The sequence below is a fragment of the Delphinapterus leucas genome, chromosome 17 (assembly GCF_059928025.1).
Source record: "Delphinapterus leucas isolate spDelLeu-1000000601 "Yukka" chromosome 17, BTC_Dleu_Yukka2, whole genome shotgun sequence".
Lineage (NCBI taxonomy): Eukaryota > Metazoa > Chordata > Mammalia > Artiodactyla > Monodontidae > Delphinapterus > Delphinapterus leucas.
Window position 1 is genome coordinate 1,139,898 of NC_143145.1, and position 14,362 is coordinate 1,154,259.

Here is a 14,362-nt window from a genome sequence, read left to right on the forward strand (position 1 = left end):
CCCTGCATTGGCAGGCGGATTCTTAACCACGGCGTCACCAGGAAGACCCTAGTGTCTTACATAGCTGTTAACTGTCTGTCAAAACTAAAAAGTTAGCGTTGGTGCGTTACTACCAGCTTAACTTGAGGCCTTGTTCGGATTTTACCCGGTTTCCCCCTAATTTCTATTCTCTGTTCTAGGATATCACACTGCATTTGGGTGCCAATATTGGAATGAATGATGAAGTGATTGAGGCAGGGCCTCCACGGACAGTGGCCAAGAGTAGGCACACTCGAGAGGCCTGCAGAGGGGCCAGTGGTGGGCAGAGGTGGAGAGGGAGGGGGTTTCCAAGCTGGAAAAGGGGGCAGCTTTGGTTTGGGGGGGTGGAAAGGAAGCTGGTGAGTCACCGGGGACGTTGATGGGCCCCCCAGTGGAGGTGTTGCTGGCCCCTGAGGGAGGACCTGGCCCCCGCGGGAGGGCGGAAATGAGTGGGCGGGACCCAGGTAGAGTGTGAGGGCCAACGGCCCCTGGGCCGCACCAGCATGTGGGGCTGCTGTGGACAAGCCAGATGGAAGAGTCCAACATGTTGCTGGCCAAGGAGGAGAGGACCCGCAGCCCCACGCTAGCTCCTCCACAGTCACCACCAGGCCTGGTGCAGTCGGCCAGCGGGGCCGTGCCCTGGACAGAGTGGCCCCCAGGAGCCGTGGTGGCTGAGGGGCGAGCTCAGGTGTGCGGCTCAGTGGTCCTCCTGGCCTCGCCCCTGCAGAAGGGCTTCGGGAGGGCAGGCTGGCGTCTTGGGGACAGTCTGTGCTGCGGGCTCTGCCGCCCCCGAGGGGACCAGAGCTTTAGAGCCCTTGGAGAGCAACGGCCACTGGCACGGAGTGTGTGGCGGGTCGCTGTAGTCGGAACTGCCAGGCGACTCCCAGAGGCTGTGCCCACACGTTCATCGTGACGGCGCCCTCTGTTATCTTTTTGATCATTTTAAGGATTGAAAGCTACCTTGCATTTTTTAATTCTCCTTTCTCTGATTTAAATGAAGCAGAACGTCTTCCCTAATGTTTAAACCCCTTGTGCCTTCTCTTCTGAAAAATAGCTGGGGTTTTGTTGTTTTGTTTTTAAGTGAATATGGAGACATTTCTCCAGTGTGTCGGTTTTCTCTTACTGACTCATGGGAAATTTATAAAATATAAATGTGAACATAAAAATATATCATTGTGGGACTTCCCTGGTGATGCAGTGTTTAAGAATCCACCTGCCAATGCAGGGGACACGGGTTCGAGCCCTGGCCCGGGAAGATCCCACATGCCATGGAGCAGCTAAGCCCGCGAGCCACAACTGCTGAGCCCGCGTACCACAACTACTGAAGCCTGTGTGCCTAGAGCCCGTGCTCTGCAACAAGAGAGGCCGCTGCAGTGAGAAGCCCGCACACCGCAGTGAAGAGTAGCCCCCGCTCGCCGCAACTAGAGAAAGCCCAGGCGCAGCAACAAAGACACAATGCAGCTAAAAATAAATAAATAAATATTTTTTTAAATTAAAAAAAAATATATATATATATAGCAATGTAAAATATTCTGAATATTAATCTTTTGTCATTCACATTAGTGGCAAGTATCTTCAGTTTGTCATTTACTTTTTTACTTCTTTGTGATGTTTCTTTTTAATATTTATTTATTTATTTAGCTGCACTGGGTCTTAGTTATGGCATGTGGGGTCTTTAGTTGCGGCATGTAGGATCCAGTTCCCTGATAGGGATCGAACCCAGGCCTCCTGCATTGGGACCACCAGGGAAGTCCCATCTTTGTGATGTATCTTGACGAACAAAAGCTCTTAATTTTTTTTTTTTTTTTTTTTTGCGGTACGCGGGCCTCTCACTGTTGCGGCCTCTCCCACTGCGGAGCACAGGCTCCGGACGCACAGGCTCAGCGGCCGTGGCTCACGGGCCCAGCCGCTCCGCGGCATGTGGGATCTTCCCGGACCGGGGCACGAACCCGTGTCCCCTGCATCGGCAGGCGGACTCTCAACCACTGTGCCACCAGGGAAGCCCTGGACATACAACTTTTAATATTGATTTTGTTTCCAGCAACCTTGCTAGTAAATCATCCATAGGGTTGATTCTCTTGGGTTTCTCTACATAAACAGTCATATCTTTTGAAGTAACGACCATATTTTCTTCCTTTGAGTTTAAATGCCTTTTCTTTCTTTTTCTGCCCTGCCTGTAAGCCCACTGTGATATTGACTCGTCATGGCCGTGGGCTTCCAGCCATGCCCCTTGGCAAGTGAGGCTTTCTGGAAGGTTCTATATTAAGCTAAGGAAGTTCCCTTCTATCACGAATTTGCTAAACTTTAAATTGATGCTGAATTTCATTTTTTTTTAATTTATTTTTGGCTGCGTTGAGTCTTCATTGCTGCACGCGGGCTTTCTCTAGTTGGCGGCAAGTGGGGGCTACTCTTTGTTGCGGTGCATGGGCTTCTCATTGCGGTGGCTTCTATTGTTGCGGAGCACGGGCTCAAAGCACACGGGCTTCAGTAGTTGTGGCACGTGGGCTCAGTAGTTGTGGCTCACGGGCTCTAGGGCGCAGGCTCAGTAGTTGTGGTGCTCGGGCTTAGTTGCTCCGCGGCATGTGGGATCTTCCAGGACCAGGGCTCGAACCCGTGTCCTCTGCATTGGCAGGCAGATTCCTAACCACTGCACCACCAGGGAAGTCCCTAAATGTTCTCTTATCATCTAGTTCTGGTCAGGGTTTGGTTCTAAGATTATTCTGGTCCAATAAACTAAGTTGAGAAGTATTCTCTGCTTTCCTTTTCTGTGGACCAGTTCATGTAAGGTTGGAATGATGCAACTCTTGAATATATGGTTGAACTACCAGTGAAACCCTAGGCTGGAGCTTTCCTTATTTTTTAACTACTGATTCAAATTCCTTTATGGTCATAGGAATGTTCATTCAGGTTTTATATCAGTTCTTGTCAATTTTTCTAGAATTTGTAGATTTCGTCTGCTTTCACATTCATTGGCATAAGTTTGTTCATTGTATCATCTTGATATCTTTTTGCTTTCTACAGTGTCAGCAGTTTAACAGCACTTTTGTCGTTCCTGATACTGTTCATATGTTCCTTTTCTCTTTATTTCCTTCCCTCTGCTTTCTTTGGGTCATTTTGGTGTTTTCCTTCTAACTTTTGAGGTATATCCTCTTTGCTAATAACATAAGCCTGTAAGGCTGAGGACTTCTCTCCAAGTGCTGCTTCAGCTGCATTTCACAAATTTTGATGGGTTGTTTTGGTGTTATCATTTGGTTCTAAATATTACCTGATTTCCATTGTTTCTTGTTTGACCAATGAATTATTTAGCGGTGACTTTCTTAATTTCCAGCTCTGCAGGGAGTTTTGTGTGGTTGGTTGGTTTTGCCCCTTCCTCAGTGACCTTGGTCTAAGGGGGATGTCGGGCCTTTGAGACCTGAGACTAGCCCTGTGTCCACCACGTCTCTGCATAGATTTTCCTCCATCATTTCACTTTCTCGATAGCTCTCGGACTATTTGAGAAAGTTCTTTACACTCTAGCCTAGGATTCGGTTGTTCTTGGGAGCTGGTTCAGACTAGTTCTTGGGAGCTAGTTCAGCTAGTTCAGACCAGCCATCTCTAGTAGGAAGGTCAGCCAGATGTGAACCCCACACAGGATTTCACATTTCCTAGTAGCCACCTGAAGAAAGTGAAACAGAAACAGGTGAGATGAGTTTATTTGACCCAGCAGATCACAAATGTCAGCGTGCGACCAGGGAGGAAAGCTCTGTGCCGCCTTTTACCTGGCGCCCCCTGTGCGTTGCACCTGTCACACCGTCCAGGCTCAGAGCAGCCGCGGGGCTCGTGGTCACCGCGGGACAGTGCAGGTCCAGCGCCCTCTAGCCATCTCTCTGTGTGCAGCCCGGTGCTGGGCCCTCTCCACCCAAAGGCCCTTTCTGTCCCCTCTACCTGCCCCCTTATTCCCCAGGAGACCCCGAGGGGCAGCCCTGCATGGCCCCAGCGTCTCCATGTGTCTCTTTTATGTGTGCACCAGCGAGGGCGGGGCAACTGGGTTCAGGATCGTGTCACTGGCCAGGCCCAGGGCAGAGGGCCATGTGGAAGGGAGGGAGGGAGGGAGGGAGGGAGAGAGAGCAGGCATTGGCCTGAGCCTGCCTTCTGCTCGGGGGTCTGCCCAGCACAGGGATGTGGTGCAGGGGTGCTCGGGCTGTTGCCTGCCTGTCTTCATGCCAGCCCCCAGGCTCCAGTGTGAGGGGCTTCTGCTTCTGGTCCCTTGGGGGCAGCGGGGAGCCAGGTGTGGGGCCAAGAATGGGGTCAATGCCCAGATCCTGCTCACAGAATGGGTACACGCCCCGTGGGGTCCTCGGCCGGCTCTGTCCTGGGTGCTGGGAGCAGAGCTAAGATCAGGGACTCTCGGGGCACGTGCCCGGGGAGAGGTTATGGGGCCCGGGAGGAAGTGCTCTCGACGCTGTTGCCGTGTATTTCCAGTGGCTGTGCCGGTGGGCACCCTCGAGCTGCTCAGGCACCGGGGCTGGTTTTAAACTCCCCCCGGGTGGGTTTGACAGGGACTCTGCTTGCAGTGGTTCCCATCCGGGCCTGTCTCCAGCATATCGCCTGTCACCTGGCCCATGAGGCTTGCTGTACCTGGCTCTCTCCTGCTGGGTTGGGCCCCCTAAGCCAGCTGTTGGGTGTGGGGAAGAACAGGACCCCCTCCCCTAGAAGAGCCAGGCAAGAAGTGTGACACAGCCCGGCTGCGGAGTTGGGCCCTGCAGCCCCAGTCCTGGGGGCAGGAGGGCCGAGGAAAGGCAGGCCTTGGGCCTGGCGGGCAGAGCTGAGGCTGCCTGTTGCCCGAGCTGCTTGTAGGCCGCCCCCACGGGGTGTAATTAGCACCGTGACAGGTGTGGTGGATCAGGTGTGCAGCCGGCCTCCACCCTGGGCCCCCAGGCCTAGCGCCCCCACCCTGGTCCTCTGCCAGGATGGGTGGGCTGTGGTCAGGAGGAGGAGTTAGCGCCCTGGGAATCGCCACCTCAGCCTGACAGGACCCTCAAGCCAGGCCCTGCCCTCAGTCCAGGCCCAGGGCTGGACTGGGTGGTGCCCTCAACCCTTGGGCTGCTCAGGGGCATTTTCTTGATGGGTGGGGTGTGGGCTGCGGGGCCACTCTGGCCCTCGGGCCTCAGTCCCCCAACAGGAAGCCTTTGGCCCAAGCCTCACCGGGCGGAGCAGGCAGGGCCACCCCAGTGGCGCAGAGGCCTCCACTGGCTTGCCCAGCCACGCCCCTTCTCCCCGCAGTGCAAGAAGAAGCACACGCTGCTGTGTCCCGACTTCTCCCGCAGGGGTGTCTGCCCCCGGGGCGCCCAGTGCCAGCTGCTCCACCGCAACCAGAGGCACCTCGGCCGGCGGGCAGCCACAGCCCCGGCCCCGGAGCCCAACATCACGCCCCCCAGGAGCAGGGCTTCCACCAGCCACGGGCCCAGGTGACGGGGACAGTGGGCGCTGCATGTGTAAGCGCAGGGTGGGGGGTGGTCAGGAAGGAGCCCCCCACCCCGCCGCCACCCAGCTCTGTGGGCTTCAGACCCTAAAAGAAACCTCAGTCCAGAGTCGATCAAGTGACCTCGAGGTGTCCCACCCACTGGTCCCCAGGCTGGGCGGAGCCAAGGGCATCCCTGGCCCAGACCAAGCCATGCAGGGCTGCCCAGCCCCCACCCTGGGGAGGAAGGTGGGGGCTTCTCAGCTGCCCCCTCCAACTCCCCAGGAGAGGGGAGGGTCCCAGGTGATGCTCACGGCTGGGGCCCCTGTTGTGCTCACCCCCCCTGTGAGTGTGGGAGCCCGTGTGGATGAGGAAGGCTGCAGAAGGTGAGGACAGGGTCAGCGTGGCATTGCTGCAGGTCCTGTAGCGCCGCCAGCCTGTCCTTGGGCCGAGGGCCAGCCTTGAACCCGCACGGTGATGCCTGATGGCTGCCGGGGCGGGGCGGCGCCGGGAGCCTTGCCGCCGGGACAGGCAGTATACAGGTGGCCGGCCGGCCGCCCATCCTCACGCCTCTGCTCCCCTTCATTTCCCGCAGGAAGTCCTTGGCCGCCCAGCGCCCCACCAGGCAGACGTCCAGCTGCCCCACCTCTGCGGCAGCCGGCTCGGCCTCCACCCCGCCTTCCCCACGGCTCTTAGCTGCAGCCTCAGCCTCCTCCTCCTCCGTCTCCTCCCCCCACTCCTCCTCCTCGCCCCCGTCCCCCTCCTCCCCCCCGTCCTCCCCCTCCCGCCTCTCCCCCTCCTCCCCCTCCGCCTCCCTGCCCCTGGACCTGGAGGAGCTGTCTGTGCCAGAGGAGGCTGCCTCGGCGGGGACGGGCTCCGGCAGCCTCTGCAGGCTGCCCTCCTTCATCTCCCTGCAGTCCTCGCCAAGCCCAGGAGGCCAGCCCAGGGCCCCGACCCCCAGGAGCAGCCCCACCAAGGACTCAGGTAGGCAGCCCGCCTGCCGGAGCACAGCCTGCACTCTTGCAGTGCCCGCCTCAGACCCACTGGGTCAGAATCTCTAGGCGGGGCCTGGATGGTTCCGGAGAGCTGGCGTGGGCTGGGCGCTGCTGTGCCCTGTCCCTGGCTTGGCAGGTGTGCACCTGCGGGGGCCCACAGGGGCAGGGCCGGCGAGGTGCGAGCACAGCAGCGCCGCCTGCACAGACCGCCCCAGCCGGGGGCTGATTTAATTAGAAAGCACGCATTTCTGTTAATTTGTTCTGGAAGATCACTGCAGGCTCCTGGAGAGAACAGATGTTCCCTCTCCCCCGATGAACATTTGGGGCTTGGTAAATGGCTCCACTCAGCCTTGTTTAGGAGAGAAAAGAGGATTTTATGGCTGCAAACGACCCTTTCTGTAAACATTTTACAGCTCTCTGCGCGTTTGAGTGACGATAAACCCCACGCAGCTCGGCGGGCTGCAAATTTGCGACCATACGGCTATCATTTTATTGTCATATTTCACGGTCGTAGCGTTAATGGAAGACGCTTGCTGCAGCCTTTGCTAACAGCTCTGCTGAGCTCACTCACACGCCTGCTCACAGCCACCGCGTCCCAGACGCCAGGCTGCGGCCAGGCCCTCCACCTGCCCACCCGGCCTGGCTGGTCACCAGCTCCTTCCATCGGGAGGACACACTGGGGCATGGGGCGAGGGAGCAGACAGCCCGAGGCAGCCACCTTTGAAAATTCTTTTTTTTTTTTTTTTTTTAAAGTAAGATAAGGAGCCCTGCAACCAGCCCCAGAATCAGAGGAAGCAGGCAGGGTAGGTGAGAGGCTGCAGACCCCCACTGTCCTGGGGGCCCCCCTCAGCCTCCTTCCCTGCTCAGGCCTTGCTGACCTCCCGGGAGCTGGAAGGACAGGCAGAGGGGGGCCGAGGCCCTCGAGCAGAGGCCAGTGGAGTCTGCAGGCCGGGGGCCCTGGCTGGCTGGGCTGACCTCTAGGCACTGGCTTAGCTGAGCCGGTGACTGGGGTCCTCGGCCCTGAAGTGGGGTCCCAGGAGGAGAGGCGGGCTGGCAGGGGGCACGTGGACAGTGCCGTGCCGATGGGCAGCCACACAGAGGCGTCTGTGGTCAGCGGGGCTGCTGGCCTGGAGTGTTCACAGGAGGGGAGGGGCATTGGTGCCCAGTGAGCGTGGGCCACACAGGGCAGGAGCCTGCTCTGCTGTGGGAAGCCTCTACCACCGCGCCCCTCCCGCCCCGGCATGTCACCCTGCACAGGGGCCTCAGCCCCGCCCCTCACCCAGCAACTGCTCACACCCACCCTGGCTTTTCACGCCAGGGGCTCCGTCTGGCAGCCTCAGACTTGTCCAGGTGCGAGCCTGTGCTGTGTCTGCGTGCAGGCGGCCTGCACCTGGTGTTTATAGCTCAGCCTGAAGACTGCTGTGGCTCCCGCCATGACCCACCCACTCCCCAGGGGCTACCCCACCTGGCAGGCCTCTGCTCCCCCACCCAGGGGAGCTCTCAGCCCCACAGGCCAGGCCTGCACCCTGCTAGACGCCGGACCCCAGGGAGGGCAGTGGGTGGTGGACTAGAGGACGATGGTGTCAAAGCCCCTCTCCCCATTGCTAGCGGTCCCTGACCCAGAAGCTTTGGGAGGGGGGGGCATTCCTCCTGGCTGGGGGACTCCTGGTGCCTGACCTTTGCCCCTCTCGGAACAGGGAAATCGCTGCACATCAAACCCCGTCTGTGAGGGCCCAGGGAGCCGGCCCACGCCTACCTCAGCCCTTCATCCCTGGAGAGGAAGGAGACTCTGCCCGCCACCGCCCCAGAGGAGGGACCGCTTGCCACAGAGCGCCCCCCCAGGGGCTGCAGGGCCATCGCTCAGCCCGCCTGGCTCTCAGCCCTGCACGATCAGTGCCCAGGCCTCACCTCCCTCGGGCTGGGCTCCACCCACCCGCCCCCCCCCCCCCCGGGTTCTTCAGCCTTGCCCCGAGGGGTGCCCGGCAGGGCTCACCCCCAGGCCCGTCCCCACTGTGGGTGTGGCAGCGGCCATGCAATGCGCGCCCCCCCACCCCCACGCCGGTCCTCCCGCAGACCTCCTGCCCAGGGAGAGACTGCCGGGCAGGCCTCCCTGGCGGGTGTTTTGTGTTCAGCAATAAAGGTTCTGTCCTGTGTCCTCATGGCTGTCCTGACTGCCACCCCACTGCTGCCCGGCCTGCTGAGCATGGCTCAGGTGGATGCACACTGCCCAGAGGCCCCAGAGCGTCCCCAGGGGTGCCACCCCAGGGTGGCCTGGAGGCCTGAGATTGAGGGGAAGGTGAGGGGCAGGCCACAGACCCCCCTCCAGGGCCCCCCACTCATTCTCCACCTGCCCGCCTGGCCCTGGTGAGGCGGAGGCACAGCCCCTCCGTGCCTTCGGGCAGGAACATGGACCACTTCCCTGCCGCCCCTAGATGGCTCAGAGGGTTGGGGCAGCCTGTCCCCCACGGCTAGGCCAGTGTGATTTGTGGCTGGGAGAGACCCAGGAGGGGCCTGGCTGCATGTTGGATGCCACAGCCTGGGGCCAGAGGACCTGCCCCAAGCTGGCACCAGGCCTGGGACAGGGCGGCCCGAGGGAGGAGGCAGCGTCTCTGGCCCCTGGGCTTGGGGAGCCCTGGCGGAGAGCACGGGGGCCTCGGACAGGGCCTGGCCCCCTGCTGGATGCCACTGCCCAGGCTTAGAGGGGTGCATGGCCACTGAGGGTATTTACCCCTCACCCCCAGGGAAGTGAGCTGTGCTCCCGCTGGTGAGCGTGTGCCAGCAGCCCCCTTCTGGGGCGGCCGCCCTGTGCCTGCATCTCTGTATCAGTCGGCGGCCGCCCCGGGATCTGCATCTCTGTATCAGTTGGCGGCCACCCCGGGATCTGCATCTCTGTATCAGTTGGCGGCCACCCCATGCCTGCATCTCTGTGTCAGTTGGCGGCCACCCCGGGATCTACATCACAAACCACCCCGTGTGCTGGGGGCCCCTTGCTCCCCAGCCTGCAGCCTCACGCTTCTGCCAGGAGTCGGGTCAGCTGCACGGCCACTTGTCCTCCACCTGCTCCTTCTGGGCCCAGGTTGAAAGGGCAGCGCTGGCTGAAGGGTAAGAGGGCCACCCGTGTGGGTGCAGCTCGGGCCTCCGCCCACACTCCATCCTCGATGGCCAATGCCTTGCATTGGCCAACGAAGGCCCCTCAGCCCAGCCCCGGCACGGGAGGGATGGACACTCCACCCCGGGAGGCCAAGGTGAGGATCTGGGGGTCCTGCTCTCCACTAGTCCTTGTCTGTGTGATGGCACGTCCCTGTGGCAGCTCCAGAGGTGACAAGAACCAAGGCCAGTTCGTGGCAAGGGTCCTGCCCAGCGTCAGCGTGCGGTGGCGCTGTTCAATCTAGCGGAGCAGGGGTCCTGTCGTCTCGTGCTGATCGCTGGGGCCTGACGTGTGCCAGTTCGGCAGGATGGTGGACTCTGGAGTCAGACCCAGCTGTGAAGAAAGGGTCCCCAGGGGTTTCCGTGGTGGCGCAGCGGTTGAGAATCCGCCTGCCCGTGCAGGGTACACGGGTTCGAGCCCTGATCCAGGAAGATCCCACATGCCGTGGAGCAACTAAGCCTGTGTGCCACAACTACTGAAGCCCACGTGCCACAACTACTGAAGCTTGCACGCCTAGAGCCTGTGCTCCGCAACGAGAGAAGCCACCGCGATGAGAAGCCTGCGAACCGCAATGAAGAGTAGCCCCCACTCGCCGCAACTAGAGAAAGCCCGCGCGCAGCAACGAAGACCCAGCGCGGCCAAAAAAAAATAAATTAATTAATTAGTTAATTATACAAAAGGGCCCCCAGCCCGTCAGGGAACTGAGTGGACCAGCTGTGGGCCAGCTAGCTTCCCCAGCCTGGCCCTGCGGGCAGGTATTGGCAGAGCCCGTATCCTCATCCAGCCACCCCTCGGGTCTCTCGGTGGTGGCCTCGGCCCAGGGCCTTGGAGGAGCCATGTGGATTGGTGCGGCGGGGGCCAAGGATCCTGGGCTAAGTGATGACAAAGGGGAGACTGCAAGAGCCGGGGATGCAACCTGCCCCGCTGCCCGGCTCCTCCTCCTGGCCAGGACGGGCGATCCTCCCCAGGCTCCCTCTTGAAGCCCACAGTCAGCGCCACCACAGCGGGCAAACTTTCGATGATGGGAGGGCGGGGGATAAATCCTCCCTCCTCCACCTGGGCAGATAGGAGACCACCGGGGACACAGCTGTTGGTCCCTCCTGATCTGAGAGGCCGGCTCAGACCCTCACCTGCTCACTACCTCCCTGTACTTCCCTCCACGGTAAAAAAGGGTACACGCACCTGAGACTGCAAGGTGGGCACTAGCTGGACAGGAGGTGAGCAGGTGTGTCCATTGCGGGGGCTCCCAACAGACCAGTGGGCAGCTGGATGCCCACCGCCTGCCTGGGACTGCCACTGCTCTCCGGAGTCTACTCTCCCCAGCCGCTCTCTCTCCTCCACGTGCATACCTGTACCCTGGCCCCACTGCCCACGGTACAGCCCACCGCCCGGAAGCAGCCGGTCTGACAGCTGCAGGCCACCGTGGAAGGCTCAGGAAGGGCTGGGCACCCCGGGAAGAGGAGTTGCCCCACCAGCGGCTGCTCTGGGCCCGTGTCCTGGGGACCCTCCAGCCCCTGTGACCCCCTGAGGATCTTGTCAGCCTCAGGCTCAGCCTGGTCAGAGTCTCTGTTCCCAGGCAGGAGGAGGGGGCAGTGGTCACTCTGGGCTCCTCGTGCTAAGGGGCAGGCCAACTGGGCGCCCCGAGGTTGAAGGCGCGGGTTGCCACCCCACTGCCCTGCACCAGCCCCGACTGCGTGAGGGCTGTGGAGCCCAGGCAGGGCCTCCTGGAGCCTTTCTTGCCTTGTCAGGAGCCCACTGCCCTCTTCAGGCCTGTCCTCCCCCCGCCCACTACCCTGTGAACTGCCCTTTGCTCTAGTGAGGCAGGTCGTGCAGCCTCTCAGATGATGGCCCCAAGGACAGGGAGCCGTGGCGGGCAGGCCCTCTAGGTGAGGCCTGAGGTCAGGTGACCCGCAGGTGGCATGGGCCTGGGCCACCACACGAGGGTCCTCAGAATCTGGGCCCCTAGCCCCAGGGGAGGCGAGGCATCCGAGGTGGGGGGTGCACTGGGGAGGCCTGGGGGCCGCGAACGTGGCTCCCACGTGGAGTCCGGAGGAGGTGCTGCCTGGGCACGGCCCGGCCTCTCCTGGGGGCTGGGAGGAGTTGGAAGGGGGCGTGTGTGGCGCTCCAGCGGCCTGAGCCCTTCCCCAGGGAGGCCCCGCCCACCCCGCAGAGTACGCCTCACTGAGCACCGATGAGGCCCTGGGTGGGGAGAGCACCCGCAGCGCTCTGAGCTCAGGAAGAAATCCCCGGAGGGAGGGAGTGGGGCTGAGCAGAGGCCTTCAGCTGCGCCCTGCCCCAGGCCCAGCGGCACCTCTGGCCCCAACCTGGAAAGCCTGGGCCGGCTGTTCGGGGACGGGAGTCTTGGGGCTTCACCTTGTGAATTCCGTGAGGCAGCTCGGTAGCGGGCCGTGGGGACCCTGCAGCGCCGCACTTTGTGATGGAGCGTTTAACCCTTGCAACAGGACTTGCCCAGAGCCCAGGGCGCTGAGCTGGGACTTTGACGCAGCACTGCCCATGGGCGGTCCTGTGGTCCCCAGAGGTGGCGCCACAGTCACCTGACCACCCCCCAACATCAGGCCAAGCCCCCTCGGCCCTTCCCTTTCTCACCTGCTGTGGTGGCCCCTCCACATCGGGTGGGCGGGGCTCCTCCAGAGGCTCTCGTCGCTGGCCTGGCCACCTTGGGGCAGTCATGGGGTGCAGGGAGCCAGGGCGGCCTCCAGCCCCCTGAGCCCGGGGCCTTGGTCCCTCAGACTCCGAGAAATGGTCCTGACAACCTGAGGGAACTTGGGGGTCTCTTTCCCCAGAGGAACCTCCAGACTAGAGAGACAGAGAGAGAGAGAGAGAGGGAGATACACACACGCAGGCACGCACGCACGCACCCCCGACCTTGAGACCCTGGCCCGCGGGCCTCCTGACGACGGCGCTGAGACAATAAAGATGCCGTTTGATGCTGGACTTGTGGTGATTTCCTGCACAGCAGTGGGAAACAGATAATTTACTTACTATTTTATGGTTTACTTCCTGCTCTCTCATCCTCACGCTGGTAGACTGTATTTGCCAAAGATGCTGTACCAGTGTAGTGTTTTTCCTCTACGTGACCTGTAGGAGACTGTGTCTGTGCCCCCCTGGGATGTGGGCTGAGCACTGCCACACCTCACAAAAATGCCAGGCATGTCCGCCAGGCTCTCGGACACTCCCTCTGGGAACCAGTCACCATGCTGCGAGGAAGCCCAACCAGTCAGCTGCCGTGTGGAGGCGCCAGTCCAGCTACAGCCCCCGTTATCTGCCAGCCGTCAGCTGTCCAGTCGCTCTAGCCTTCAAGTCCTCCCAGCTGTCGGGGTCAGAGAGAAACGTCCACTGCAGAGCCCATGAGCACAGTATTGGCTGCATCACGCTTCCCACACACCAGGGCCACCTCCCTGGTGAAAGGCAGTGGACACTGCCCTCGGGCAGGCAGCCTGGCGCACAGAATGTGCTCAGTAAAGACTCGTGGGGCACGTTTAATGACGAGCCCCACGGGGCTCCCTGTGGAGTTCCATGGGTTCAGGTGCTGATTGTTTGGTGGGTGTGAGAGGCCCCCAGAGGACGTGGTGGTGGTGGATGGGAAGAAAGTGATCCTTTCCTGGGTAACATGGAATTGGCGTGATCTCTCCCAGCCTCCACCGTCCAGGGAGCTGAGAAGACAGCCACGGCCAGGGCACACAGCACACCTGTATGCTGTTTCTGTGGCCTTCTACCAGCCATTCCTGGCAGACAGGATGGACCCTAGTCCCTCGCGGCCTCTGCTCCCCAGACTCTGCTGTGAGTGCCTCCTTGAACTTGCCCCACCCCAGGCCAGCAAGTGGCAAAAAGGAGTTTGAAGAGAAAGGAGCCAGCCTGGAGCCCACCACCTGAGTCAGGAAGGGGCGGCGCCTTCCCTGGGCTGGGAAAGCCTGTCTTGCCCACTGTGCAGGGCGCTGGGTGGTCGGCGAGCCCTCCAAAGCCTGCATACGGGGACTCTCGGCCCCTTTCCCACCTGCCCAGCTGTGACTAACAAGAGAGACGAAAGCTCAGCTGAGACCATGCAGAGTCAGGGAGCAGACTGAGGGCTCCCCAGGCTTGGGGACCGCCAGGAGCTGAGGCCAGGCCTGCTGGCCCAGACCTTCTAGAAAGCCAGTCCAACCCCGAGGCAAAGTCCAGGACCAGGGAGCTTACCGGGTGCCTAAGCCCGTCAGGGACATGGGTACCCTACTTGGTCCCGGGCTGCCCCGAAGGCCCCCGTGCCTCTCCCCAGTTCTGAATGCAGTCTCTGCAGCAGGCCTTGCACTGGGTCCCCTCCCCCAGTGGAGGGAGTGAATGAACGACCTGTGTGTGTGACTGAGTGAGGGGCTGGCTGGCTCTGGGCTGGGGCGGGGCCCAGCATCCTTGAGCATTACATTTTGGGGCTGGATGTGGCGGGAACTGTCCCTGACTTGGTGTGGCTGAGCAGAGGACTCGAGGAGGTTCAGGGTGGGCTTGGGATGGGCCTTACTGCATGTCTCAGGACAAGACAAGACGACTGGGTGGGACTGGGGGTGCCACAGAGCCCAGGCACGGCTGTAGGTCAGTGCCCCTCGGCCTGAGGCCAGGAGCTGTGAGGAGGGTCCCCATGTGCACAAGCCTGGCTCCACCCCAGCACCCTTCTGAGCTTGGGACCAAACCCGTAGCTGGTCCAGCGGCCTGGCTGGAGCCACAGTGTGAGGGGCAGAGGCCAGGTGTCCAGACACAGCAGCCCAACGCAGA

General features: G+C 61.1%; 1 protein-coding gene across 1 annotated transcript in view; it reads left to right on the forward strand.

Moving 5' to 3' along the window:
* ZC3H3 (zinc finger CCCH-type containing 3) overlaps positions 1-8,303 on the forward strand; it is a 79,532-nt gene extending 71,229 nt beyond the window's left edge. Inside the window, exons 10-12 of the mRNA XM_022555322.2 lie at positions 5,281-5,465; positions 6,054-6,442; positions 8,151-8,303. Of these exons, the coding sequence (XP_022411030.2) occupies positions 5,281-5,465; positions 6,054-6,442; positions 8,151-8,182 (606 nt within the window). The 3' untranslated portion in view covers positions 8,183-8,303. The remainder of the gene's footprint in view (positions 1-5,280; positions 5,466-6,053; positions 6,443-8,150) is intronic.
* The last annotated feature ends 6,059 nt before the right edge of the window (positions 8,304-14,362 follow it).